Source organism: Armigeres subalbatus, chromosome 2 (assembly GCF_024139115.2).
Source record: "Armigeres subalbatus isolate Guangzhou_Male chromosome 2, GZ_Asu_2, whole genome shotgun sequence".
NCBI lineage: Eukaryota > Metazoa > Arthropoda > Insecta > Diptera > Culicidae > Armigeres > Armigeres subalbatus.
Genome location: NC_085140.1, coordinates 273,188,913 through 273,216,852, shown reverse-complemented (window position 1 = coordinate 273,216,852; position 27,940 = coordinate 273,188,913). Strand labels below are relative to the sequence as shown.

At 42.4% G+C, this 27,940-nt stretch overlaps 1 protein-coding gene across 1 annotated transcript in view; it reads left to right on the top strand.

Moving 5' to 3' along the window:
- Positions 1-19,272: 19,272 nt before the first annotated feature.
- LOC134212255 (vesicular glutamate transporter 1-like) overlaps positions 19,273-27,940 on the top strand; it is a 68,561-nt gene continuing 59,893 nt past the window's right edge. The window contains 1 exon segment of the mRNA XM_062689944.1: positions 19,273-19,340. Coding sequence (XP_062545928.1) covers positions 19,333-19,340 — 8 coding nt within the window. The 5' untranslated portion in view covers positions 19,273-19,332.

Genomic DNA, 27,940 nt, shown 5'->3' with positions numbered 1-27,940 from the left:
GTAGAATACTTGACGATGATGTAAACATAGTTCTGAGTCATTTTATTTGGGTGGATCTTACCTTTACAGTCAATACAAGTTGAGCATGTTGTCGATTTTAATTCTGTTAAATCTTGTACCATTTATCTTACTGCTTCATTATGTTGGCCACAACGTATACATCACCCAAACCTATTATATTTGGCACCATCACAAAGTGTAGTCCAAAAACTAATAAAGCCACGCATATACGGTCGTAAATTATTTTTGATCGCGCAGAAAGTACTCGGTCTTTATTATGCATAAAATTATTATTGTATTATCTTCTTGCTGTATTCATTGTGAAATTCAAAAAGGTACCCATCAGTACCCATCAATGAAATTCACACTGTAGTTTCATTTTTTTGTCAGGAATCCAATCCTGCAGAAATTAGGTTCCGCCACCCTCCGCCCGCTCAGTTATTTTGGTTTTACTGACAGTGGTCGTTTCGGTCTTGCCAATCTATTTTAATAAAATGCAACGCACAATATGTTTTCGCTTCTCCTTCTACTTCTTATTTGCCCCAATACAATGATGCGACATCAGCTGAAAATTGTCTAGGGGTCGTACACTTATTACGTAAGCGTTATTTCTGGTTTTTTCAACATCATTCCCTTCATGTATGATTTCTTACATACAAATGATTTTTTTATTTATAGGTAAAACTACAGATCCCCCTCCTCCATAAGGGCATACGTAATATGAGTACGGCCCCCTAGTACCATTTGTTCTTGTCTCACGCATACTTTAATTCCACGTGATCATGAGTTTTTACATGCACTTGTGCTCTGAGATTTTGAAAATATTGTTAAAGGAAGTAGGGTAAACTATCAAGTCATGTCATGTTTAGTCGCAACGCAATGCAGGGAGAGTATTTTATTTAACCCCTACGTCTAATTCTCCATACTTACTCTGTAAAAAGATCATGAGTTTACTATGTCTGAAACTTGATTATGCATATGTACAACATGTGATAGATTTAGTTCGGAAAAGGTATTGGAGGGTAACCGCCCCTTCGGTGGGGTTTGATCCCACGACCCCAGTTCGCATGACAGGTGCTTTCCCTACTAAGCTACGAAGGACCTCCGTCGTCCACCGCAGCTTAGCGGGTACTGATGAAACCAAATTCCCAGCACCAGGTACCAGCCGAACTCTCGCAATACATTTTCAGAACTAACTCTCTCAAATGTATTTTTGTACACATCATGTCAACCAAGTAGGATGAGTATTTAGTATTGTCCGGCTCCTACACACTTGCTTCATCAGCAACGGCGCCCAATGAAGTAGGGTTGTGTCAGGTTGCGCCAGTTTGGTCGTCAGATCCCAACACGACCACACAAGCGAAGAGAGATCGCCACTCAGAGATCAGTACATTTCAAAGTTAATTGCCTATATGCCGGGTATTAAAGCCAGTGGAAATTAATTACTATGTCTGAAACTTGATTATGCATATGTACAACATGATGAGTATTTAGTTCGGAGGTATTGGAGGTAACCGCCCCTTCGGTGGTTTCATCAGCAACGGCGCAAGGCAATTAACTTTGAATGTACTGATCTCGAGTGGCGATCTCTTCGCTTGTGTGGTCGTGTTGGGATCTGACGACCAAACTGGCACATACCTCTCACAACCCTACTTCATTGAGCGCCGTTGATGAAGCAAGCTGTGTAGGAGCCGGACATATACCAAATACTCATTTAGTATTGTCCGGTTGACATGATGCTTCATACATTTGAGAGAGTTCAATGAATGTAGGGTTGTGTGAGTTGTGCTGGGAGTTTGGTCGTCAGATCATCAGTACCACACAAGCTGCGGTGGACGACGGAGGTCCTTCGTAGCTTAGTAGGGAAAGCACCTGTCAAGTTAATTGCCTATATGGGGTCGGGATCAAACCCCACCGAAGGGCGGTTAAATTCCAATACCTTTTCCGAACTAAATCTATCACATGTACAACATATGCATAGATCAAGTTTCAGACATAGTAATTAATTTCCACTCCGGGTGGCTTAATACCCGGCATATAGGCAATTAACTTTGAATGTACTAAACTCGAGTGGCGGTCTCTCTTCGCTTATGTGGTCGGGTCGGGATCTGACGACCAACTGGCACAACCTCACATAACCCTACTTCATTGAGCGCCGTTGCTTATGAAGCAAGTGTGTAGGAGCCGGACAATACTAAATGTGTACAAAAATACATTTGAGAGAGTTAGTTCTGAAAATGTATTGCGAGAGTTCGGCTGGTACCTGGTGCTGGGAATTTGGTTTCATCAGTACAGTACCCGCTAAGCTGCGGAGGACGACAGCGGTCCTTCGTAGCTTAGTAGGGAAAGCACCTGTCTAGCGTACTGGGGTAGCCCACCGAAGGGGCGGTTACCCTCCAATACCTTTTCCGAACTAAATCTATCACATGTTGTACATATGCATAATCAAGTTTCAGACATAGTAATTAATTTCCACTCCGGGTGGCTTAATACCCGGCATATAGGCAATTAACTTTGAATGTACTGATCATGAGTTTTTCACATGAACCGCAATATCAAGAAACGATTTGCGCCTCTACAGCTTTACTTTGTGTAGGAACGAAACAAAATTCATTCCATATGTTTACATTTTCTAATAATGGAATACATTTTTCCGTTAGCACTGCGGTGAGGCTGCAGAAATTGGTAATTAAAGGTAGCAGTTAACACCTGTGAAAGTGCTCATAGAAATAGAACTCTACACTGGCGGCGCCAGCCATTGATATTTGATGAGGCACCACTTGGTGCAAGCACGTTGTCTTTGAGAACGTTAGCGTGCTTGCGACGACTGGTGCCCCACCTCTCGTTTCGGTAGAGGATCTCTAGCTTACGGGTCGGTGATTCCGAGAAGATGAACCATCCATTCAACGAAATATCATAATATGTGGCCTGCTAGAAATTTTATTCACTTCTAACATTTTTGACCGTCTTTTTTGGAATTGGTCCCACTGTGCGACGTGGGCTTCGTCGAATGCGAATTGAATTTCAACGCACCAAGAAGGATTTGTTCCAATTTCCATTCAATGATGCCGCCGACGGCTTTTTATACTGGAAGCCATAAATCACATGCTACCAAAGCAGCGCGAGTAACCAACCCTTTCCGTGTTGTTTGTTGCGTGAATGCGAAGTTACTTTAAAAAATGACTTTAAATGATGTCATCAGCGAACAACGACTAGTGCTTTGTAGAATGAATCTATGAATGGCGTAAGGGAGCATCATCATCGAAATAAAATCGCAATCCATAAACCGAACCGAGAACAACTTACTGTGAAGGCTTTCCGCTTAGGGGAAACGAAGGCAAACGGCGGAGCGAGTCCCTTCGGTCTTTTTTAAATCCCCCGGCATTAGACGGATATTGTGTTTATTCGGTGAGGATTGCGGAAGAGGTGCAACATGTTTGTACGAGTGCCCTTGAAGGCAGGGCTCGGCCGAGTGAACGGGGGAAGGGAAGGATTAGGTTGAACGAGATGTAGCCAAATCTCCAGTCGCTGACAGGCAGGCTTGGCATGTTTTACGAGAAAAAGAAGAAAATCTGTAACATTCGGATGGTGAAGGTTTTGATAAGTGTTCCCACCCCCGCCGAGAGAGGGGATCAAGAAAAGGTCGAAGGGAAATCAATCCTGCCAATTCATTTGATTGCTGTTTTTCTTTCCTCCTACTGTTGGGCTTTTTTTTTACATGGTTCATATGATGGTTTTATTACATTTTATGTTGAAAGAAACTTCCGTTCAAAGTGGTATTGCTATTAGAGTGGGTTTTGGAAATTTTGAAAATGTCATTCACCCCACGTACCGTTTTACTGCACATAGCCAAAAGCGGAAATAATTCAGGAATCTACCAAGATTTTCCCAGCACCTCGAACAGATTTATAGGTAGGGTTATGCGCTAATTCGTCCATGGCGCTAGTATCCGTCATATCAAATTATAAATCACTAAATACTCGTGAATCGTAAACTGAAACAATGAACTAATCATCTGGCGAGATAGAAAAAAGTGTACACTACGATCTGCATTCATTTAAATTACATTCCTGTGTTACTTACTTGAAATACAGTTAAATTTAACTTTGCGACTGATACTTTTTGCACAATTTCCTACGTTATCCGTGCGACGAAGGAAAATCCAGTTCGTTCACTGCTGTAGAAGACGCGCAACACCGTCACCAAAATCAACGTAATTCACTGCTTTTCACCGCACTTTTTCACAAAAATTTCTCACTGCGCACTAAATAAAAGCAATGTTCATTGCTCAAGTGAAAAATAATTGAAAAATAACTACCGGAAGGCGTTCAAATGATCTGTTTTTTTCAAACTTTAGAGCGTTTGAAATTTATTTTCTTCGTCGCTTTGTTTATAGTCGAAAAACGCGTTGCCAAACTGGTGGTTTGAACTGAAATAATCTTATGTTACACATCTGATAATACATCATGTACTCAATAAAAGTAGGTTTTTCTATTATTTTCCGCTAACGTAATAAAAGTATAGTCTTCCAAATAAATATTTATCATACACACTCTTCATTCACACTAAAATTTTCTACTATTCCAAAAGTTTGAAACAGGAGAAATAATTTCATAATAGAAATTTGTTGGCAGCACTACCCACGTACATGTTAAGCATGTGTGTTAGTTGTTTGACAGACTGAGGCATTCAACTGATACACTGTTACCAGAGCCGTAGCGTGGACTCCCAGCGCCCTTGGCGAAACCTTATTAGGCGCCCCTTATTCAGATGTTCAAAAAAAAAACCTGCTATGAGCAGGGAGATTTAATTTTTTTTGCGAGGAGGGTGTAATGAATTTTTGCTTTATGAATTCCTAAAACCTTTATAACCTGCATATGTTCGAATAGGTAGAAAGTAAGGGTTATTAAAAGACCAGAACATTTCTAGAAATCCGCTGATGTTTAACGATTTTCTGAAAGACTTAATAAACTAATGCAAGTAAAAAAAAAGATCCAGTAGTGTGTGGATTCACGACAAAATAAAAAGGATTTAATTAGGAAAATAAAATAGCTCTCAATTTTCGCTTGCTATTCGATTTTGATTGCTATCAAACAAAGTCACATAAAGAAGAATCCTTTTATGAAGTGGATGACCATTAGCCCTTTCGATGACGAAAAATTCAATTTCGGAGTGGCTTGGTTTGCAAAAACTACTGATCATTCAATGAACTTCAACTTTGGAGTGAATTGGTTGATTGTGAGAATAGCGATTAGTCCAAGTCGTATCAACAACAAAACAATTCCAGAGTGGGTTGATTGATGGCCAGAATAACCAACGGGCCCTATTCAGATCAAGGTAGGGAGTGAGTGCTAGTAATGGACCCCTTAACGACTAAAATTTACTTCAGTCGCTCCGCTAGAGCGAGTCTCTTAACAAATTGTAGTTCTGCTGCACCAGATGACAAGCAACAGGTACCAGCATAGTGTTTCGTACATAAAATTAGCCAAAACATTCATTTTTACCAATAAAGAAAGCATTTTAAAATTACGTAGCTAGCATGCGTATTATGGCCACCCCGGGTCCATAATACGCAACGTCGAGTTTGCTTATATTATTTGCTTGTATTATGGTCCCCCATTTTATTATACGCACGAGGTCCACTACTAGCACTCACTCCCTATATGAGTTTTTGGAGTGGGTCTGACGGTAGTTTGTTGGCACTGTTTGTTTTGGATGAACCAATAAATTTCTACTTTAAAGAAAGTCGGTTACTGATCTCCCCCCCTCTCACTAATCTGATTTAGCCATCGTTACTGAAATCCCTCGATACATATTCTCATATTCAGCATACCATAATTTCGAATACTCTTTCCCGCTAAAAGCATTACCAGTTTATAAAGATTACACTGGATCAAATGCGATCGCGTAATTGTCGGCATAACATGAGCGAATTTATCTCAAATTCACACAAAGTACTTCCGTACATCTATTATCAGATAACGTTTTGAATTTTTAAGTCGCGAACAAAAACTATATGTATTTGATTTACGCTTCGCCTTTGGCTTATTGAAGTCTTTATCTGGGGCTTCTTCTCCAGAAGCTTGTTTCATGTTCCTTTCCATTTGCTTTCCTGTTCCTTCCACTTTCTTGTCCATCAAGTAAATAATGAAAAAGACATTCCCAAATTAGGGGAGCATGCCAACGTTCTGATATTATGACCCCGGGAGTTCCCAGTAAGGGATCAGCCTAGACCCCAAGTTGCTGGTCTGACCAACGGCAGCTTCCGGGGTGGGCACAAAATGCCTCCTTTCTCCCAGGTCCCAATGACTTTATTCTTAACACTTTACCTTTTTGGCTTATTCAGCGGTATTGGCGGCAATGAGATATAGTGGCAATGGCTTGGTCAGTTAGCAGTGGCACTATCGCAGATGGCGTTAGGTACTGGCGCGACGTGTAGCTTGATGGTCGTTGGTCAGATGGTCGTCGAATGACCCGGCGGCGTCCACGAGGTGTTGCTTCTCGACGATCTTATGGCCGAGGTAAATTCCGAAATTTTCATCCGTTGACGGAAGCCGATAACACGATGTTAGTTGGCACGTTCCAGGGGAAATCTGGGACGAACAATAGCTGTCGTTATCAGGACTCCGTATGACAAAATGGCGTTCATGGCGTGGTACCGCCCGTCGGTCCGGGCGAGAAGGTACCTTCAGAAATATGAGTCCCGGCACCTCTGGGCAGAATGTTAGCAACCTCGGTGATTCTCACTTGGCATGTCTTGCCAAGGTCGGGGACGATCGGCTTCTTCACTACGCACCGCTCACTGGAAGTCGTCTGCCGACCTGATAGCTTTGGTCATCGGAAGTCGTCTCGCAGAACTAGGGCCAACAGTAATCAACCCCAGAAACCAATAACCAAACGTTGGCCAGCCATGCGTAATTCCTCGCTCCGGAGGTGCACTTAGGCACGCGGAAAACTACCAGCAACAGGACGCCGATTTGCAAGATGGCGTTCTCGTGTTAATAACACCTACAGTTGGTGAGAGGCGTCGAAAAGGCGCAATCACCACACACGCACGTAGCTGGATTCCCACTTCCCGAACGTCAAACTATCGCACTGACTATTTGGGCTGATTTACCACTTATCATCGAATTCCGAGTTTCACGAGGAATGGAATAAACTTCAAAGATGCGATTGGCTGTAGGTTCTTAGTATCTCGTACCTCGACTGATCACTTTATTCCTTTCTTCATCGAAGACTCTGGAGCACATAATTTTGATAACCGTATTAATTTGCGACCCACTTTGTCTGTTTTAAAATTACGATTAGACACTAACTTGACAAATTATTTCCCTGCATTCCAACACCATACACAATGTTATACCATTCGGAAACAACTTGTATCAGTTATTGACGGAACAGAGCCTTCCGGAAATACGTCAAATGATTGATTATATTATGTAGTCCCCTACAGAATCGTAATAAAAGGATAAATTTGTATCACTTTGAACCAGTGAATTTTTGAATAATTTTTAATCATTTCCTATTGCGGAATTCTGGATTTTGGCGCCCCCCTAAGGCCAGGCGCCCTTGGCGGGGGCCAACCCGGCCAACCACACGCTACGGCGCTGACTGTTACATATACTATATATACATATATGTTACTATACACCCATTTTCTTGAAAAAGTGCCACTACCCATTTTAATGAGTAGTGGCGCTTTTTGAAGAAAATGGGTGAATTTTTCACGGTGGGAATAATATCAACAATAACACAGTACCCATTAATGGGTAAAGTCATCTAACCGTGTAGGCTGCACAATCAAAACCATTTTTATGCGGTCGAAATGGGATTGCACTAGGAAATGTTTGTTAACTGGGACCGAAATAAACTTTCAAATTTGACTTTCAAAATTGACCGAAATGATAGTTATTCTGCATGAAGTCACAGATAAGTCATCCAGTTATCCAAGAAATGGCTTGAGCTCAGGAACAAAGATTTGCAGTCCTGTTTTAAGTATGGTACATACTCCTTGTGGTACAGAGAAAGGATACGTAGATGATCAATTTTCCGATTTTAAAAATGGTACGTGCTCTCTGTAGTACAAAGAACAGAATGCGTTCACAGCATATGTTCATGGTCATCCAAGAAATCTCTGGAGTAAGGCCTTTCGATTCACACGCGTAGCTAAAGATTAGTTTTCCGGTTTCAAATATGGTACATGCTTTCTGTAGTACAAAGAACAGAAGGTGTTCACAGCATATGTTCTTGGTCATCCAAGAAATTCCTTGGCCTTTCGATCTAAACGTGGAACTAAAGATCAATTTTCCGGTTTCAAATATGGTACATGCTCTCTTCATAATGGGTATACAGGGTGTTTGTTTCCTGAGTGTGCATATTTTGGGGGCAGGTAGAGTACCCCAAAACATGAAAAAGTGCCCATGGAACATGGGGTCGGAAAACACTGCTAAGTGAGTTAATCAAAATTCTATGTTTTTATTTTTGTCCAACTTGGATCATCTCTATCTCATTAACTATCAATCGTAGAATCTGCATTAGCACATGAAACTGAAGCTTAGAGTCTTAGCTTTTTAAGCTTCTTTGACCTTATGTCGATAAAAGTGATATTAGATACGATAATTATGCAAACTTCCCAAAAGGTGTAAAGAAAAACATGCTTTTTTCGCATAATTTAGTGTTTTTTTTATCAAACCATGGGATATTATGAGAAACTTTCTTCTACAAAACATTCTTAAGCTTATTCGTCACCAAAATGTCCTTTGGTGGAACATTGTGTGATTTGTAGTTTACTCACAATCTTCAATTTAAAATTGTTAACAAAAATCATCGAAAACCAATTTTCATCGCGATGATTTCTTTAAAACGTGGATTGGCAACCCTCCCTGTTCGGGCGCTCGCTCTCCGCACATGGTGGGATCGTTTGTAAACAAATGATGCATACCATCAATGCTGTGCAAAAGGAGGCTAAAAAAACGATCAGCTGGTAGGATAACTGGCTATTTTTAAATAAGGGCGAACATGATTTAGAAAACCTTACACTTGTGTTATCGAATGTTAGCGTTGTATTCGATAACAATCAACGTTATGTGATAGCGAGTTTATTCTGCCGAATGCATGTCCTATTTAATTTTACAATAGATTTTTATTTTGTCAGGAACTTGCTATCATCTTATTTGTTTTCGCCCAAATTTTAAATTACCTAGAAAATAAAATCCAACACATGGAAGCAACGACTGCTTCGTGTTTGGTTTCGTTGGCTCTGGTAGGTAGCGATGAAGTACATCATGCTGGTAGATTGGAAATTATCCAGTAGTAGTCACTCTGCGGTGAGGATGTGGTGCGATCTGTTTATGCGGATGTGTCGATATTCCGTCTTCTTCTTCTTCTTCTTCTTCTTATTGGCATTACATCCCCACACTGGGACAGAGCCGCCTCGCAGCTTAGTGTTCATTAAGCACTTCCACAGTTATTAACTGCGGGGTTTCTAAGCCAGGTTACCATTTTAGCATTTGTACATCATGAGGCTAACACGATGATACTTTTATGCCCAGGGAAGTCGAGACAATTTCCAATCCGAAAATTGCCTAGACCGGCACCGGGAATCGAACCCAGCCACCCTCAGCATGGTCTTGCTTTGTAGCCACGCGTCTTACCGCACGGCTAAGGAGGGCCCCTATAATATATTCGATATTCCGTATGTTACGCTTTTACATTTATGCGACTATTCATACACGTAGATTAATTTTTAGTTTTATGATTGTATTCTTTTCGAAACTGAGGGTCGGTTTACAAACGACAGCGCTGTAAGCAATTGAGTATTTGTAGTTATTTGATCACAAATACAAATTTCCCTTAGTATGAGATCTGAAATCTCCAATTAGTATTTTAGTAGTAAAATCCTACAATCCGGGTGAAATCAAATTAATTCATATGCGAATGCCTGTGAATTCGGGTGGATTTTAGTTTTAAATTTTATTTCTGAATCCAAGTGACTGGGAATTCGAACTCTAAACATAAAAAGTTGGATTCCAGAAACAATGAGTAGCCTCTTAGCTGATTCAACATGTTTAGCGTAATTGTCCCATTGTTAAAACCCGCTCCCTTATTAATAATACTCCCCGTTTATTATTTTAATCATGTTTTACAGATAACATAATTACAGAAATGAGAAATGAAACAATTTGAACATACATTTTTTGCTTTTGTGTTTGAATTGGATACATTATCTGATTTCGTAATAATTTAATTGAGCTTTCTATTTTTTTACTTTTCCTTGCTAGGATTCTTAGGAACCCGGAAGGATTCTTGGGAATCCGGAAGGATTCTTGGGAATCCGGAAGGATGCTATAAGTATGTATAAGTACTAACTACTCGCACTCTCGCCTCTTCCACGGTTCAAGTCAAAGTGAACGAGTAGAAGTCCAAAAAGTCCTCAGATTAAATGCGACTACCACGGTCTTCGTGGCCGGAAGTGCGTCAAATCCCCGAAGTGATTCAACGACCTTTTCGAACAATCAGCTCTCATCAACCTTTCCTTCGTGTCACCTGAAGCTACATCTCTTTCACACGTATGCCGTCTGGATAATTCCCCTCATTAGCACCGCACATGCGTGCGGACCAGTTAAAAAGAGAGAATGGTTCGAGATTGAACTTTGGACTTTTCGAGCTAGATCGGACTGTTATAATTTTCTAAGGCGACATTCTTGTATGCCAATTATGCAGATTTAAGTAGAGGTGCATTTTATTCGGAATGGTGACATTTATTATCGCAATATATTTTAAGTGAACTATGGGAATTAAGTGTAATTAACATTGAACGAGCATTATAATAATGATAAACAAATTTAACACGAAGAATAAATTAACATTGAAGCATCCAAAATATGATAACAATTTTATATATTTATAATAATAGCAAATAATATACATTTAAATCTAAAAATAATATATACAAAAGTGACCATGTTACAATGTATTCGTTACATTTAAACTGCCTGATATTTTTCAAATTAATTTATCGCTTGATGCCTCCAATTATAATTCTCACTACTAACGCCAAATTATAAATGAACCATTTACGCCAAAAATGCTGGTGCTCCACCTTTACCAGAACTCTGACGTCGCCATTGGCCTCCACTACTGCCCTGCAATCGATTCCAATGAGGTCGATGCAGTGAAGATCTTTAGCCAGTACAGAGAGCTTTCTTTTCATCGCCCCTCATTGCCTTAAGTACATCGGTGTTGCTCGTACCGTCAGTCTTGACGATAATCGCCTTGTCTCTGTCCTTTCTGTCGCGGATGAAGGGTGCATTCTTTGCTCCACGGGCCCCCACTCCCTCGGCCGCAACTTTTGCGGCTTTCTTTTTCCCTCTTTTCTAATGTGACCAGCAAGCTTCCTGCGAAACGCGGGACGCCTATATCTGGATTGCGTCACGTCTGGTCACAATACTCTTTTCGTTTTGGGATTCACGACGTCTACCCTTTACGCCTTTCTCCTGGCGAAAGTCAGCAATCCTTTTCGACGTAAGCACTGCTTTTCGCCGTTCTTTAGGTCTATGCAGCTCCGCAGTCTGACATTCTTTTTTTCTATTACCAGACTAAGGCCGGGGTGGCCTATGCATTACACAAAAGTGTTCTCCATTCAGCTCGGTTCATTGCAGCACGTCGCCAACCACGCAGTCTGCGGAGGGTCCGTAAATCGTCCTCCACCTGATATATCCAACTTGCCTGCTGTGCCTCGCAGTCTTCCGATTTTCGCGGTGTGAACGATGGATGGTTCTCCCAACAGCTGATGCAACTCGTGGTTCATTCGCTTCCTCCACGTATCGTCCGTCATCTGCACCTCACCATAAGCATAGATGGTACGCAGCACTTTCCTTTCGAAAACCTCCAGTGCGCGTTGGTCCACTATCATTGGTTGGACTATCGGTCTAATGAGCGTTTTGTAGGTTGTCAGTTTGGTACGGCGGCGGACTCTATTCGATCGGAGCGTCTTGCGGAGTCCAAAGTACGTACGATTTCGTAGTGATAGCGCAGTAGTTGCTACAATCCAACGACAACTTCCATCCACTCCTGCGGCAAAACTTCCTCCTCCCAAATCTTGGTAATGACCCAGTGCAGTGCTCTAGCCAGTGCCTACCACCGTGTTTAAATAGCTCTCCTGGTAGTTGGTCAACCCCAGTGGCTTTGTTGTTCTTCAGCCGGCCAATCTCCTCCTGGATTTCCTGGAGATTCGGAGCCGATAAAATTATGTCCTGCGCGTGTACTCCCAGGTCCATCACCATACCGCCATCTTCGTCTGCCACATCGCCATTCAGGTGTTCTCCGTAGTGCTGCCACCACCCTTGGATCACCTCACGCTCGTTCGTAAGAAGGTTCCCGTTTATATCGTTACACATATCAGGCTGTGGCACGTGGCCCTTACGTGAACGGTTCAACTTCTCATAGAACTTTCGTGTGTTATTAGCGCGGTACAGTTGCTCCGTTTCTTCACGGTCTCGATCTTCCTGCTGGCGCTTTTTCTTCCGGAAAATTGATTTTGTCTGTTCCGCGCCCGTTATATTGTGTCTCGTTCGCCCTTTTGCGGTGTTGCAGCAATCTCGCCCATGCTGCATTCTTCTCTTCCACTAGCTTCTCTGATCCGGGGGTAACATGCCAAGTGCAGCGGTAGCGGTGCTACCAATGGCGGATCGAATATCGCTCCAACAATCTTCAAGAGACGCTGTGCCCAGCTGCTCTTCTGTTGGGAGTGCCACTTCCAGCTGCTGCGCGTAGTCTTGGGCTAGTCTACCGTCTTGTAGCCGTCCAATGTAAAGCCGCGGCGGACGACTCCGACGCGTGCTGTACACCGCAAAGAGTTTTGAGCGCAGCTGCAGACATACTGCAACGAGGTAGTGATCGGATTCAATATTCGAACTGTGAAAGTGCGTACGTTCGTGATGTCAGAGAAAAATTTACCGTTGATTAGAACGTGGTCGATTTGGTTTTCCGTTACTTGATTAAGTGATTTCCATGTGGCCTTGTGGATATTCTTGCGGGGGTAGATAGTGTTTCGGACTACCATTCCGCGGGAGGCTGTAAAGTTTATGCATCGTTGGCAGTCTTGGTAAAATCATTCATAAATCTCAATCATTGAGCGCTACCGCGCGGACTAACTCGTTTGCGAGTTTAAAGGGATGCGTCACGTCTGAGTTTTTCATGCTAAAACGGATCATTTCTCTCATTTTCCAAACATTAATTTCGTTCCAACCCAAGTCACATTTTGAGTTTTATAACGCTCTTGAAGTCTATTATTTACTCTTCAAGAGTGTTATAAAAGCAGCATAAAACCTAAACTAGGGAAGTGTTTAAACCCAATTCGGGGGCAATTTGTTGTTAACACACACATTATTCTATGTGTTGAGCGTTGATTTACTGTTTACAATTTACAAAGGAGAACAAAAGAAAACCTACGATGAATCAAATGAATGATTCAACTCAGTCATGATTTTTAGGGTGCTGAGTTGGGTGCGTTTCAACTCACGATTGATTTGAATCGTTCATGAGTTTTGAAAGTTTGAGTTTTTCCCAACACTGATCTTTGAAGAATCGGCCTTTTATCCTCAGCTTGCACATCATTGCGTTGATTGGTTGCCACCCAATCACGTGTTGGCGCATCTTTCACAGTACTATGAAGCCGGTTCCCAGCTCGTTGGTGGTGCCACAGCTTTGGTAGAAGGTAGGCGCTTGATGCCTACTTTTCCACACTTTCTGTTATGTCCAGCAGATTTCCTGCAGCGCTACGACGTCGAAGTTGCGGGGATGTAGTTCATCGTAAATCATCCTGTCGCAACCTGCGAAACCTAGCGACTAGCAGTTACATGATCCAAGCTTCTAATCGTGATCCTTTATTCGTCGCCTAGGGCGTTGCCAATTATATCGAGTCGTATTTTCTTCTATGTCGTTCGTAACGGTTGTTTTTAAAGGCGACTTATTGGGCCTGTACAAACCTCCTGTTGTAACCGTTCGGGGAATGTTCTCGAGTTTAGCTAAAACGGTGGCTTAAGCGCCACTCTCTAAGAGAGACCACCGGTCATGTTTGGTTTGCCCGACTTTGGAGACCTTTTCGCTCAGGGAAACTTCTCGAACGGTTCGCGGAATGATAATCAATTTCGTAACGCATGCACTTACTCCAACTCGTTATCCGTACGAAACATAGGGAACTCAGAAGGAATGTTCGCTTATTCGAGTAATAAAACGGAACGAAACGTAATTGAGTTTAATGAGTATGTTTTATTGCCAACTGGCGTTAAACGTAACCGGAATTTAATCAACTCAACAAAATTCATTTAAAACATTCTATATTTTAGAGCATTCATTCGTACTGGACGCGATTAAATCGTACGGAATGGGAAAGAGCAAAACATGGCCATGTAACAAAAAGCTCTTCACGTACCTGCGCAGGATTTTTGTTGACTCGATGCTGGCAGGAACGATGAGGCTTCGATGTCTTGACGATGGCGACGATAGCTACGAAGATGGCGGTAACACGATGGCGGTCACCGGCGTGTCCGTACTGCGAATTGGCGCGCAGCGATGAAGATGACCCGTGTGCGCGATATGGCCGATCTAAAGGTGCGGAGTGAGTGGCGGCTGGAACGGAAGCATTCGATTTCGATCGGAGAGAGTGTGGTGGCACTTGACCTGGATTTACCCGGGACGATCTGCTCCGCCAAATAGAGGCACACGTACCCAAGCCCGGCGACCCGGCTTTGCGTACCTTTCCGGTTCACCGAGCGGGGAGTGGTGTGTCCTCTATCCTTTGATTAGGATCGAGGTTCGTGGCGTGCAATTGACGACACGCTAAACATTAACGAACCTACACTCTCTAAAACACTGGTCCGAAAATGTAACGTAAAGGACCTTTCCGTCGGAAATTAGCGACCGACGTGGAAAAATCGCTACGATGAACTAGCGACCTCACTCACCTCCGTTTGGCTACCTGCTTGAGGCGGGAATTCGCTGGGCACACGGCTCGGACAGTCCTCGGACGGTCAACGAACGAAAGCGTGACACGGTGCCCCCAGACGCGAATATTATCGCACTTTCATGAAACTCCGTGGTATTCTCATGAAAAGAAAGCTTAGAGCACCAGGAAAAGGATACGGGGTGTTTTAAAATCTTTCATTGGTGAAATTTTGAATAAGCCCTATTTTAAAATTGTATGGTTTTTCCCATATACATACATGTTAGCTGCAAAACAGAAATATATAGTGCTTTCCTTTTCAATAGTAATTGAATCAAGTATTGGTTAAATGCCGGTAGCAATACGAAATCTTCCAAATAGATAAATAGTCTTCGACAATCGGGTAATGAGTCCAGCCCACGTAGGTCTGTTATACATTAATAATGATCGAACGTTAAATCTGATGGAAGAACATTGCTGAAAGCATAAGTTTTTGCTCTTAAGGCTCTATAAACCGTAATCAATTCGATAATGACGATGATTTTATTCGAATCCGCACTAATACTAACAAAGTTTTGAACTAAATTCAATATTTTGGGGCTATTTGCCGACTTACCTCCATCATTCCATATTCATTACATTTTCATATTAATTTTTCACTTATCTAAATTAACAATTACTGAGGAATTGCTGGAAAAACGCTGAAAACTGCCTTTTTTCCTGGGCCGGCATTCGTATTTTTATCGAATGCATACTAACTCCGAACGTTCGGAGCAAACACATACACACGCACTTGATTTTTCACTTGATCTTTTCCCACTGTTTCCTTGATTTAATCACTCCTAAAACATATTCACTAACTGAGTTTCACATTTTTCTTCAATATTGACTTCCAATTAATTAACTTCGCGTCCAAAAACTGTCGAAAACTGCTTCCCAAAAATCGAAGTGAGAGACAAATTTGACGACCGTATTGTGAATACAATAAAATGCGAAAGACTCAAATTCATTAGCGCAATAAGTGAAATGGTGAGTTCAAAACCTACGCGATGGAACTTCGTTCAATCCGAACAATACAACGTATACGCCAGCCAACACGCAAACAAAGGTGTGCATACACAAGAAAATAATCATCTCTTCTCCGTTGCCAGATTTGTTTATTGGAAAAAAAATCATTGCTGTTTGTCGGATTGAACAAATATACCCGAAATAAATATTTAAACACGTTGTGTAAGCTTCTGTTAAATTCCAAGTATATAGTATATTCCAAAATACACCGTGAACATGTGTTATGATATAGAATAAACATTTCGTCAAGTCTGGCAACATTATGCATCAGCTGGCATATTTTTCACACCCCATTTCCACCCACCCCAGTTGTAAACAAAATTTATCTATCGCTGCTGCATTTTTCGTACCAATTGCCTCACTATTACAAACAAGCAATACAGTCATTATTTTCAAAACATTGTGATGGAGTCTTGAGCCTTAATTGCACAGTTTACTCTCCAGATTAGACAATCCAATGTTTTCATGGTAATAAACTCATATGTCAGGACATGTTATAATATTAAGTAAGTGATATGTTCCCATTAGTAATGCAGATCGATCACGATAATAGGTATTGTATGAATAAGTGTCACAAATTTCCTTTCCAAACACAGAACACAAACTAAGTTGCAGCGTTTTTCATGATCGATCTTCATGTGTGAACGTATGACGTGATCCGACAAACCTGCCACCGTATGGGGAACGCTGTCGTTTATTAGCATCGAACCACTAGAGGTAGGGCGGATCGCTGCTCAAGGTACGTTTGCTGGAAGCTACTCACGGGCCGCATCGATTGTCTAGCACTACTATCGCAGTGAAATCTGTACGCACCTGAATGACCTCTTCGCCAACGCCTATTTTTGTATCTAGAACCATAGATCAGCAACTATGCACTATACTCTGAGCGTGCTTACAGCGGCACAGTAGGGGATAACTTTTTGAAATCAGTATGACGAAAGGCATCTAAATTTGGATTTCTCAAAATGAAGCCTCCTTATCGAAAACATATTTGGTAGGCGTAGTAGCGGACACCTTCCTACATAACCGGTGCCAAATAGTTTGTTTATGAAAAGTTCCTAGTTTTGAGAAAACCCGCGTTAGATGTCTTTCGCCATACATTTTTTTGCGGTTAACTCATGCTGGCTATTTGCGCATATACGATAGCGCCCGGATGCTGGCAGCGGCGGGTAGAACACCAGTTACTGCCAATAATTCATTCGATCTATCAGTCACTTCAACGAATTCTTCGACATGTTTGAATTTAACTTATCAGTTGACGTGTTTCGTCATCGGTTACTAGACTTTTTCCGTACCGCTGTCCGCAACCAATTAGTTTAAGTTATATTTATTTAGACATTTATTGTCAGTTGGATAAACAAATAAACAAATATCACTTACCAAATATTATAACATGTCCTGACATATGGGTTTATTACCATGAAAACATTGGATTGTCTAATCTGGAAAGTAAACTGTGCAATTAAGAGCGAAAAATTACTTTCAGCACCGTTGTTCGAACAGATTTAAAGTTCGACCATTATTAATGTATGACAGACCTACGTGGGCTGGACACATTACTCGAATGTCAAAGAACATTCATTTGTTTGGAAGATTTCGTATTGCTACCGGCATTTTAACAATACTTGATTCAATTACTATTGAAAAGGAAAGCACTATATATTTCTGTTTTGCAGCTAACATTTATGTATATGGGAAAACCCATACAATTTTAAAACAGGGCGTATTCAAAATTTCACCGATGAAAGATTTTAAAACACCCCGTGTCCTTTTTCAGGTGCTCCAAGCTTTCTTTTCATGAGAAAACTACGGAGGTTCATGAAAGTGCGATAATATTCGCGTCTGGGGGCACCGTGCGTGGTGAAGTACCACGAACGGAATCTCGATGAGATAATGAATGCCGCCGATTAGCGACAGAAAATCCAGCCGTACGAAAAAAGCGCAGGGCGCTGCGTGTCCAACACGAAATCACATTATTTTAAAAATTGCTCAACTTAATTAAATTTAATTACCTTTTTTCGTATTAATTCACTTTAATAAAATTATCTGAGCAGAAAACGCAATCGATTGGATCTCGGTCCACTAAGCTAGGAAGAAAAACACAGAACATTTAACACCACTTATTTTTTTAAAACTCACTCACTAATTTTACCTTCAAATTAAACTAAAATTACTCAAGCAAAATCTAAACTTTTCAAGAACTGAACGTAAGTATTTTATTCGCGCACTTCTGCTCTCCAGCCGATTCGTAGACGAAATGAGCGAGTCTGAGTCGTACTTGCGCCAAGAAATTTTGAATCTTTTGAAATCATTTTACTATTCAACTATTAAAATCTGAGCTATCATTCAATTTGATTCTAAAGCATATTCAAATAAAATTGCGCCAACCGATTAGCATGGCGATCGGAGGCATGGCGCCTGTTTGCCGCCTATTTGCAGCTCACATGCGTGCCATAATGAGTTGAGCTTTTATAACAAAATACTATAAACTTGAAATTGATACAGGAACGAACAGATTTTACGAACGCAAACGAAACACGACACACGATCATAAATTAAAACAAAATTCAAAATTTATTTTTGTTTTATCGGTTCTAATCGAATATTTTTATTTAAATTTTAATCGAAGTTGGGCTTGTGCGCTTTAAGTGGCACACGGTTGCTTTGCCGGAACTTACGGATACATGCAGCTCTTTATAGAAGTTTAATAGGGCCCACTGTCAAGTCCCGCCACATCCTAGGCAGGCACCACAACTCGCAGATGGCCTGGGGATGGCCCTAGGTCTGACATTCTACCAGCTGCTTCTCTTCAGTTCATAGTTGCACGTCACCAACCAAGCAGTCTACAGAGGATCCGCGAAACGCCTTCTTGTGGTGTCGGATTGCTTTCTAGAACCATTTTAAACGGGCTGTGGTACGACATTCTGGCTACATGTCCGATATACCGCGGTCTTCCAATTTTCGTGGCATGCGTGATGTTGCTCAATATTTGTTTGCAACGATGTAACATTTGCATCGAATACCGACAATCACATGTATACATATATTACACATATATTTGGTGTTCAGAATGCAATAACTACGAACAAACTTTTAATCATTGTAACTTATGTATCCTTGGTTTGCTATTTCCGTAGTTCATTTTTGTATCAATTCAGTTTGCCTGTAATGCCAACATAACTAACAAACATATTTTCATTGCAGATGAACGTGCGTACACCAACCAGTAGATATAGTGCCAAACGCGTGTCAATTGCACAAGCACTTCGCATGATTGTAGTCTGTAGTCAGTATCAGTAGAATCACATTAGAACGTCAAAATGTATCAGTAAGTGTTGTTTCCATTATGTCTCTATAATAAGTTACTCGCAATCATTTGCCGTTTCCTAAGAATAATGCATGCTGTATATTACATAGCTACACAAATAATTCAATCAAGAACAATTCTGTTTGGTAATTATCGTGTTTAGAATCACCACATTTTGTTACATAAATAGACTGTTAGAATGTTTCTGTCCATTACATTTACCAAAAGCTTTCGAATTATAATTTCTAATTATAACTGTCAGTATTTGAGAATCACTCTTAAATCATAGTGTTTTTAATGCGGTATTACGCCTCTACAGTATGCTTTCCGAGGTTCAGTAATCAGTTCTGCTTTACTAGCATTAGCGATTCCTTCCTCATATTTTTTATGATTAAGTAAATGAATACGACTTCCATAATATGCATATACGAATTACGATAGACAACTGACATATCAATAAGTACATATTTTTACGATGACTTTATTTTAGTTTAATAAGTTAAAAATTATGAGAAAGTAGATTTTTGATAAGGTTTCTGGCTTTCGTTGCATATATTGCAACTTTTGCAACATCCAAATCCTCTCCAACAAGTCTAATCCACTATTGCCGGCAATCAATCATCGCTCTGAAGTGAAGCAAGTCCGAATCATTATGGATTAATGCACGTCCTATTTGTCCCGCAGCTTGAGAAAATCACCAAATGACTTTTTGCCACCTCCCCCCCACCATCTTTCCGTAGAGCGATTATGGATTAAGAGGCCGAATGTCGCCCGTCAGACGTCGTAAAACTATTCGCCAGAACAAACAAGCGAGATTTGATCTTCCCATCAGACGAGGGAAAAGTTTCCGGCATAGAACCGAACGGAGAAAACAAATAGAACTCTCGAAAGCGGATATTGGCAAACAATATTATTAATACCGAAAAAAAGTAACTTAATTATGTTTGCCGATGATAACGCCGCGGTTGGCGATGTGGTGCGACTCAGATGGTTGGAATCCGAGGATTTATGGCGCTAGGAGTGAATTATGGGCTTTTGGTAAAGAGGGGAGATTCGGGAAAAGCAAGTTATGACGCATCACAGTGCGATAGCTGGAAACGGATATATAAACAGTCTGGGATTGAATGTTATATAAAGAAGCCTATCTAGAGGATGTCCATGATCGAGGTTCACTGAACAGGCGCCACCGATTTTTTTTTCCGATTTTCGATTGTTTATTGCAGAACATAACTACTAAGCGTTTAACCATCTGAAGGGATTTTAGATCCTCACAATCAAGGCCTCATAAATAGAACTGTTATATTAGAAAATTTATGTTAGAATAGTATTTTTCACATTTTACGTATGTTGCAGCCAAGCACTTGTCTCGCGAAAACAAAGGTATATGAGTTATTTCTAAAATAAAAAGTTAAAAACATTTCCCATTCTTAGAAACTATGCTCTTTCTTGTGCTTCATTCAATGCAGCTTAACAGGACTTCCTTTCTATGTCACTGTCTCCAAAATATATACCGAAAAAGAAATCTCGTGGAACGGTCGAAAAAATGCTTATTGGGTGACATTCATCAAATCAATTACAGCTTCCAGTTCGTTCGTTATTTTTTATGACAAGGCATAAAATCTCAAAGCACTCCCATTACATCGTCATATCCTTGTCAACAAAACTGAAGCAAGACTAGAAGTGACTTTCTTGCAGAATGGAAGTCCCCTTCCCGCGTTGATTCCGGCAGACAAATTATCAATTACATTACATTGTCTTGTCGAGTGCTCGTTCATTTCCATCTCCCCCTGTCTGGTCCTGTCCCGTAACGCACTCACAGGATGTACCCCATTTTGCAAAGTATCACCACCAGCCGAGCCGAGGAGTCAGACCACCAAACGGTTTGGCCACACCAGAACCAAAACGGCCTTGCCTTAACACAAAATCATCCCCAGCACGACATAAACGGAACGATTCATCATCTCGGCGGGTGGGAGTCGCGAATCGAATTCATTTGTCTGTTTCCGTCGCGTTGGGCGTTCGGAGCGTCGAGGATGTAGATCACGAACGGGTATTCATATTTCCTTCCCATTCAACGTATCGCGGGTATGAATAATACCGCGTCCGTTGAGTGAGTGAAGGATTTTCGAACCAGCTTCCATCCATGGAAAGTGTGAACCTTGCGTAAAGACTGACGCGAGCGTGAATTCTCCGAGCAAGCACTTGAACTGGATGCTTTCACTTTTCCACTGCTGCTGAGATGTTGTACCAAGAGCAGACCATCAACCCACGAATGGGAACGAAATGGAAATGCAAAGCAATTTGCGTGCACGGAAATGACATTAAGTGGGCTTTTTCATTTAATTTAGTTTTTCTTCTATTTGCTTCTCCGCTTTCGGGACTCGGTGATAACCTTTTGGCTTTGACGTCTTGCCCAAGAGAAGCTAGAGAGAAAGGTAGCTTTCTTATGTTTCTTAGGTGTTCGGCTTGTTGAAGATGCTCTGTGTTTTTAATAAGATGATTTTCTTCAAACTATTAGAGCTTTTATAAATCAACTTTTGTAGTCTCTCATACAATTGAATATACTGCCGTTCTACGCATGACTGTCCCATGTTACTTTTGGTAGAACAAAATCAAACTGTCAATTTGTTCCACTAATTTTAGAATCGACTGGATCTGAAAATTTTACCAATATGTTTGGACATACTACGGGCTCTGGAAGAAACTGCGGTCAAAAAAGATTCGCCACCGCACCAAATGTGTCATGTACAAGGCGCTAATAAGACTGGTTGTCCTCTACGGATTTGAAACATGGACAATGCTCGAGGAGGACTTGCAAGCACTCGGAGTATTCGAGAGACGGGTGCTTAGGACCATCTTTGGCAGTGTGCAAAAAGACGGTAGGTGGCGGCGAAGAATGAACCACGAGCACGCCCAGCTCTACGGTGAACCCAGCTATAGCCGGAAGGGTACGATGGGCAGGGCATGTTGCAGGAATGCCGGATGATGGTGTTCGCTTCAGATCTGGCAGGTACGAGAGGGTGTGGAGCACAGCAAGCTACGTGGGCAGACCAGGTGCAAAACGACTTGGCGAGCGTGGGGCTCTTTCGAGGTTGGAGAGATGCGGCCTCGAACCGTGTATTGTGGCGTCAAATTGTCGATTCAGTGTTATCTGTTTAGAGGAGGGCAAAATATTCACTGTCCACGTGGATCATCGATCGTCTCGCAAATAGTCAGCATAGACTAACTCTTGCTTAATACAGTCGAATGTTCGTGGTTCGTGCGAGTTTGTCATGATTATTTCTATGATACATCTACCAACTGATGTAAAGATTGAGTCATTTAATATTGGGACGCAATGTTTATTCTACTGTAGCGCTCCTAGTGATCGGAACTGGAACGTTTTGACAGCAGTTTGTTGTGAAATGTTTTATCGTTTTCGTCGCGATTCATTTTTTTAAAAGAATTTATACGTGATAGTAGCCGCGAATCGAAAGCTAAATTTGGAGGAATTTCGTTCCAGACGAATAGCAAACACCTCTTGCAAGCACCTCGACAAAGCTGAAATTCAGGTTGATTAATTCATTATTTAATCCATTTTTTTTAAATTGTTAGCACTTACATTTGGTGTTCTTTGTGTTTTGTCCGTTGAGTGCCAACTTGGTGGCCGGTAGGGTCATCAGTCCACGCACTGTCAATAATGTTGACACTGCTTGGCTACCCTCGTTACAACCGCATGAAGATGTGGGATCTGGAAACGTTTTCTTAGCTAGTTGAAAACTGTTTCGTTGTTTCCATGTAGAAAGCGGATATGGTAGCTTTCAACGAGCAGCATTGTTGTTCGATGTTCCTTAGGAAGGAGAACCGGGTATGTAGATCCGTAGATATTATTGGTGCCGCAGCTACACGACTATTCATCCTGAGTACTCCGTTGTTGTCTAGTATCGGTGAAAATCAAGCTTGATTTTTCCAGTAGCCGTGATTCTTTCTCTGGGTGTTGTTTGTTGTATACGATGGATGCCCGCTACGGGACGTCAAAATCGTCATCGGTGACATGAACGCTCAGGTAAGAAAATAGGAAATGTATAGACCGGTCATCGGACCGGATAGTCTGCACACCGTATCGAATGACAACGGCCAACGATGCATAAACTTCGCAGCCTCCCACGGAATGGTAGCCCGAAGCACCTTCTTTCCCCGCAAAAATATCCACAAGGCCACATGGAAATCACCTAATCAAGTAACGGAAAACCAAATCGACCACGTTCTAATCGACAGTAAATTCTTCTCCGACACAACGAACGTACGCACTTACCGCAGTGCGAATATTGAATCCGACCACTACCTCGTTGCAGTATGTCTGCGCTCAAAACTTTCGACGGTGTACAACACGCGTCGGAGTCGTCCGCCGCGGCTAAACATTGGGCGGCTACAAGACGGTAGACTGGCCTACCCTAGCAGCACACATATTCCACACGGGTTACTGCAACTCATATGTGACCAGATTTAGTCACAATGGAGTTGTTGCAACCATTTTTGTCTGACTTGTGCTGCTCGGGTAAGGATACGCGCAGCAGCTGGAAGTGGCACTCCCAACGGAAGAGCAGCTAGGTGCAGCATCTCTTGAAGATGGCTGGAGAGATATTCGATCCGCCATTGGAAGCACCGCAACCGCTGCACTAGGCACGGTGGCTGCGGATCATAGAAACGACTGGTATGACGGCGAATGTGAGCAGTTGGTTGAGGTGAAGAATGCAGCATGGGCGAAATTGCTGCAACACCGCACGAGGGCGAACGAGGTACGATACCAACGGTCGCGGAACAGATAAAACTAGATTTTTCGGAGGAAAAAGCGCCAGCAGGAAGATCGAGACCGTGAAGAGACGGAGGAACTGTACCGCGCTAATAACGTACGAAAGTTCTATGAGAAGTTGAACCGTTCACGTAAGGGCCACGTGCCACAGCCCGATATGTGTAAGGACATAAACAGGAACCTTCTCACAAACGAGCGTGAGGTGATCCAAAGGTGGCGGCAGCACTAAGAAGAGCACCTGCATGGCGATATGGCAGACAACGGTGGAGTTATGGTAATAAACCTAGGAGCACGCGCGCAGGACATGCGACTTCCGGCTCCGAATCTCCAGGAAATCCAGGAGGAGATCGGCCGGTTGAAAAACAACAAAGCCTCTGGAGTTGACCAACTACCAGGGGAGTTGTTTAAACACGGGGGTGAGGCACTGGCTAGAGCGCTGCACTGGGTGATTACCAAGGTTTGGGAGGATTAGGTTCTGCCGCAGGAGTGGATGGAAGGTGTCGTGTGTCCCATCTACAAAAAGGGCGATAAGCTGGATTATTGTAGCAGCTACCGCGGAAACACATTGCTGAACGCCGCCTACAAGGTACTCTCCCAAATTTTATGCCGCCTACTAGCACCAATTGCAAGAGAGTTCGTGGGGTAGTACCAGGCGGGATTTATGGGTGAACGCTCTACCACAGACCAGGTGTTCGCCATACGTCAGGTATTGCAGAAATGCCGCGAATACAACGTGCCCACACATCGTCTATTTATCGACTTCAATGCCGCATATGATACAATCGATCGAGGCCAGCTATGGCAGCTAATGCATGAAAACGGATTTCCGGATAAACTGATACGGTTGATCAAGGCAACGATGGATCGGGTGATGTGCATAGTTCGAGTTTCAGGGGCATACTCGAGTCCCTTCGAAACGCGTAGAGGGTTACGGCAAGGTGATGGTCTTTCGTGTCAGCTGTTCAACATCGCTTTGGACGGAGTAATACGAAGGGCAGTGATTGACACGAGTGGTACGATTTTCACGAAGTCCGTCCAGTTATTTGGTTTCGCCGACGACATTGATATCATGGCACGTAACTTTGAGAGGATGGAGGAAGCCTACATCAGACTGAAAAGCGAAGCTAAACGGATTGGACTAGTCATCAACACGTCGAAGACGAAGTACATGATAGGATGAGGCTCAAGAGAGATCAATGTAAGCCACCCACCACGAGTTTGTATTGGTGGTGACGAAATCGAGGTGGTTGAAGAATTCGTGTACTTGGGCTCACTGGTGACCGCCGATAACGATACCAGCAGAGAAATTTGGAGACGCATAGTGGCTGGAAGTCGTACGTACTTTGGACTCCGCAAGACGCTCCAATCGAATAGAGTTCGCCGCCGTACCAAACTGACTATCTACAAAACGCTTATAAGACCCGTAGTTCTCTACGGACACGAGACCTGGACGATGCTCGTAGAGGACCAACGCGCACTGGGCGTTTTCGAAAGAAAAGTGTTGCGTACCATCTATGGTAGGGTGCAGATGGCGGACGGTACATGGAGAAGGCGAATGAACCACGAGTTGTATCAGCTGTTGGGAGAACCATCCATCGTTCACACCGCGAAAATTGGAAGACTGCGGTGGGCCGGGCACTTAGATCGATCAGGTGGAGGACGATTTGCGGACCCTCCGCAGACTGCGTGGTTGGCGAAATGCAGCCATGGACCGAGCTGAATGGAGAAGACTTTTATGTGCAGCACAGGACACTCCGGCCTTAGTCTGGTAATAAAAAAAAAAAGATCTGACGGCCGCAGTTGGGCACCATTTGCCACAGATGCTGCTATAGGTTATCTCCTAAACTGCTCATACCCTGGCGGAGGCTGACTCACTGCTTGATTTCCAACACTTGACACTGTTAACTGCTTACGTCCAGAAGTTGTTTGCATTCCTTGGGGATTTGAAACACTGAACCGCTCCGACGGTGGCAAAGATAGAAGCGAAAATTTCTCGTTACACTGACCGTATGCCATCGAAGGCGGATTTTGGCGAATTGACAGTTGGGTTGTTGAATTTAAGCTCGGTAGTAGTGTTGGTGATGGTGGAATTTGACCAGCTATATTCAGCCCCGGGGGAGGTTTACCTGCTGGCTTGGCAAATTTTTAGACTTGTCTGCATTTTTTGGCATTCTCTTGACCATATCTGATTAGCTACGCTACTTTTTGTTGCTTCTACTACAGGTGTATTAGTCTGAGCAGCCTCGGCTATAGGCTCTAATCTCACGTGTAATGTGCTTACATTAGTTCTCACCTGATTCTCTGTTGACCAACCTGTATTGATCGTGATTTTACCTTGCCCTCCTGCGCGTGACGTCATGGCAAAATGATTGTCGTTCCGTGTTTGATGGTCTCGCTGCGATTCAATAGAAACTGGTACTGCCGTTTGCTGTTGTACTAAAGGAACAATTCCGGATGGTGGTCCCTGTCCTGGATCAATTCGTTCGCTTTTGGATACGGTCGCATCAAGTGGTACTCCTGATGTGGTTAGTGGTAAGTCGTCTCTCATTGTCCACGACTAGCACTCGGACTGCCGTCGACGACGCGTTGCAATCGGCCTCAACATTGGTCGGCAGGATTTCTAAAGCAGCTGTGGTCCCAACCACGGTTACGATCGCCACTGGTGTAGTCTGGTTTTCGACGGGTTCGAACGGTGTCGCTACATCACACTCAGAGGTGACCGTTGCAGCTTCGATATACTCCTCTGAAGCGGTTGTTGGATGCTGTTAGGAACTAGTAGACGTTGTGGGAACGATGTGGGAACGATCTCTTCTTCTACTAGCTGCTCTTCTAGAATGGCCAACTGCTGTCTTTCAAATTCGATTTCGACCTGACGCCTCAAGCGCTGAAACTTCTCCGCATCATCGAGTTCTTTGAGGATGTTTTGTTTTTCTTTCTCCAACTGTTGGAGACACATTGCTGTTAGAGCAGAACTACGGCTGGTTTGTGACAATGATTGGGATCGATGACTTGTGTGCTGGTCGCATTGAACCAGATTATCGGCTTTGTCCGATCGTTCGCACAGTAGACAATGGCTACATGTTGTATTCATTGTGCGATGATCAACCACGCGGACATCTATTGTAGCAAATCTTTGATTTTGTTGGGAGGAATTTCGTTCCGGATGAATAGCAAACACCTCTTGCAAGCAGGTCTTTTCGGTACAGCTTCAAAGCTGAAATTCAGATTATTTAATTCATTATTGAATCCATTTTTTTAATAATTGTTAGCACTTGCATTTGGTGTTCTTTGTGTTTTGTCCGTTTAGGTTAAGCTATGCTTTCGATTCTTTACTCTCCCTTTCCTAGATTTAACACGGTGTATAATAAGCTAATATAAACATATTTTAAGCATAGAATATAATATTACCTTTTAAGACTATTAATTTAAGTAGATTAACTTTATTTAATTTTAGGGATGATAATATGGGTAATATAACTTCTGCTCTTTTCTCACTGCATGTGTTGAATCAGTTGACATCTACTTATTCCGATGACGGTTCGTAGCCGTCAAAGCATGATAGATGGTTTCGATAAAGGGCGTACTCGGGACTCACTTCTCATGTTCGAAAAAGACGAGGGTTCTCGCCAACACTCACACTTCGAAAATCCGATGTGATCAAATTCAAAAATCGCAAAATCGTTGATATTGGATTTTGGGTTTTATAAATAAGGCACTAGACGAGGTGATGCCCTGAGCAAGTTTAAACTCGTTTGTGCCGATAAAAGATAACTAATGATCTGGCACAATATTTGCCGCTGCAGATAAAAAAGGTTTTCGCGACAAACCA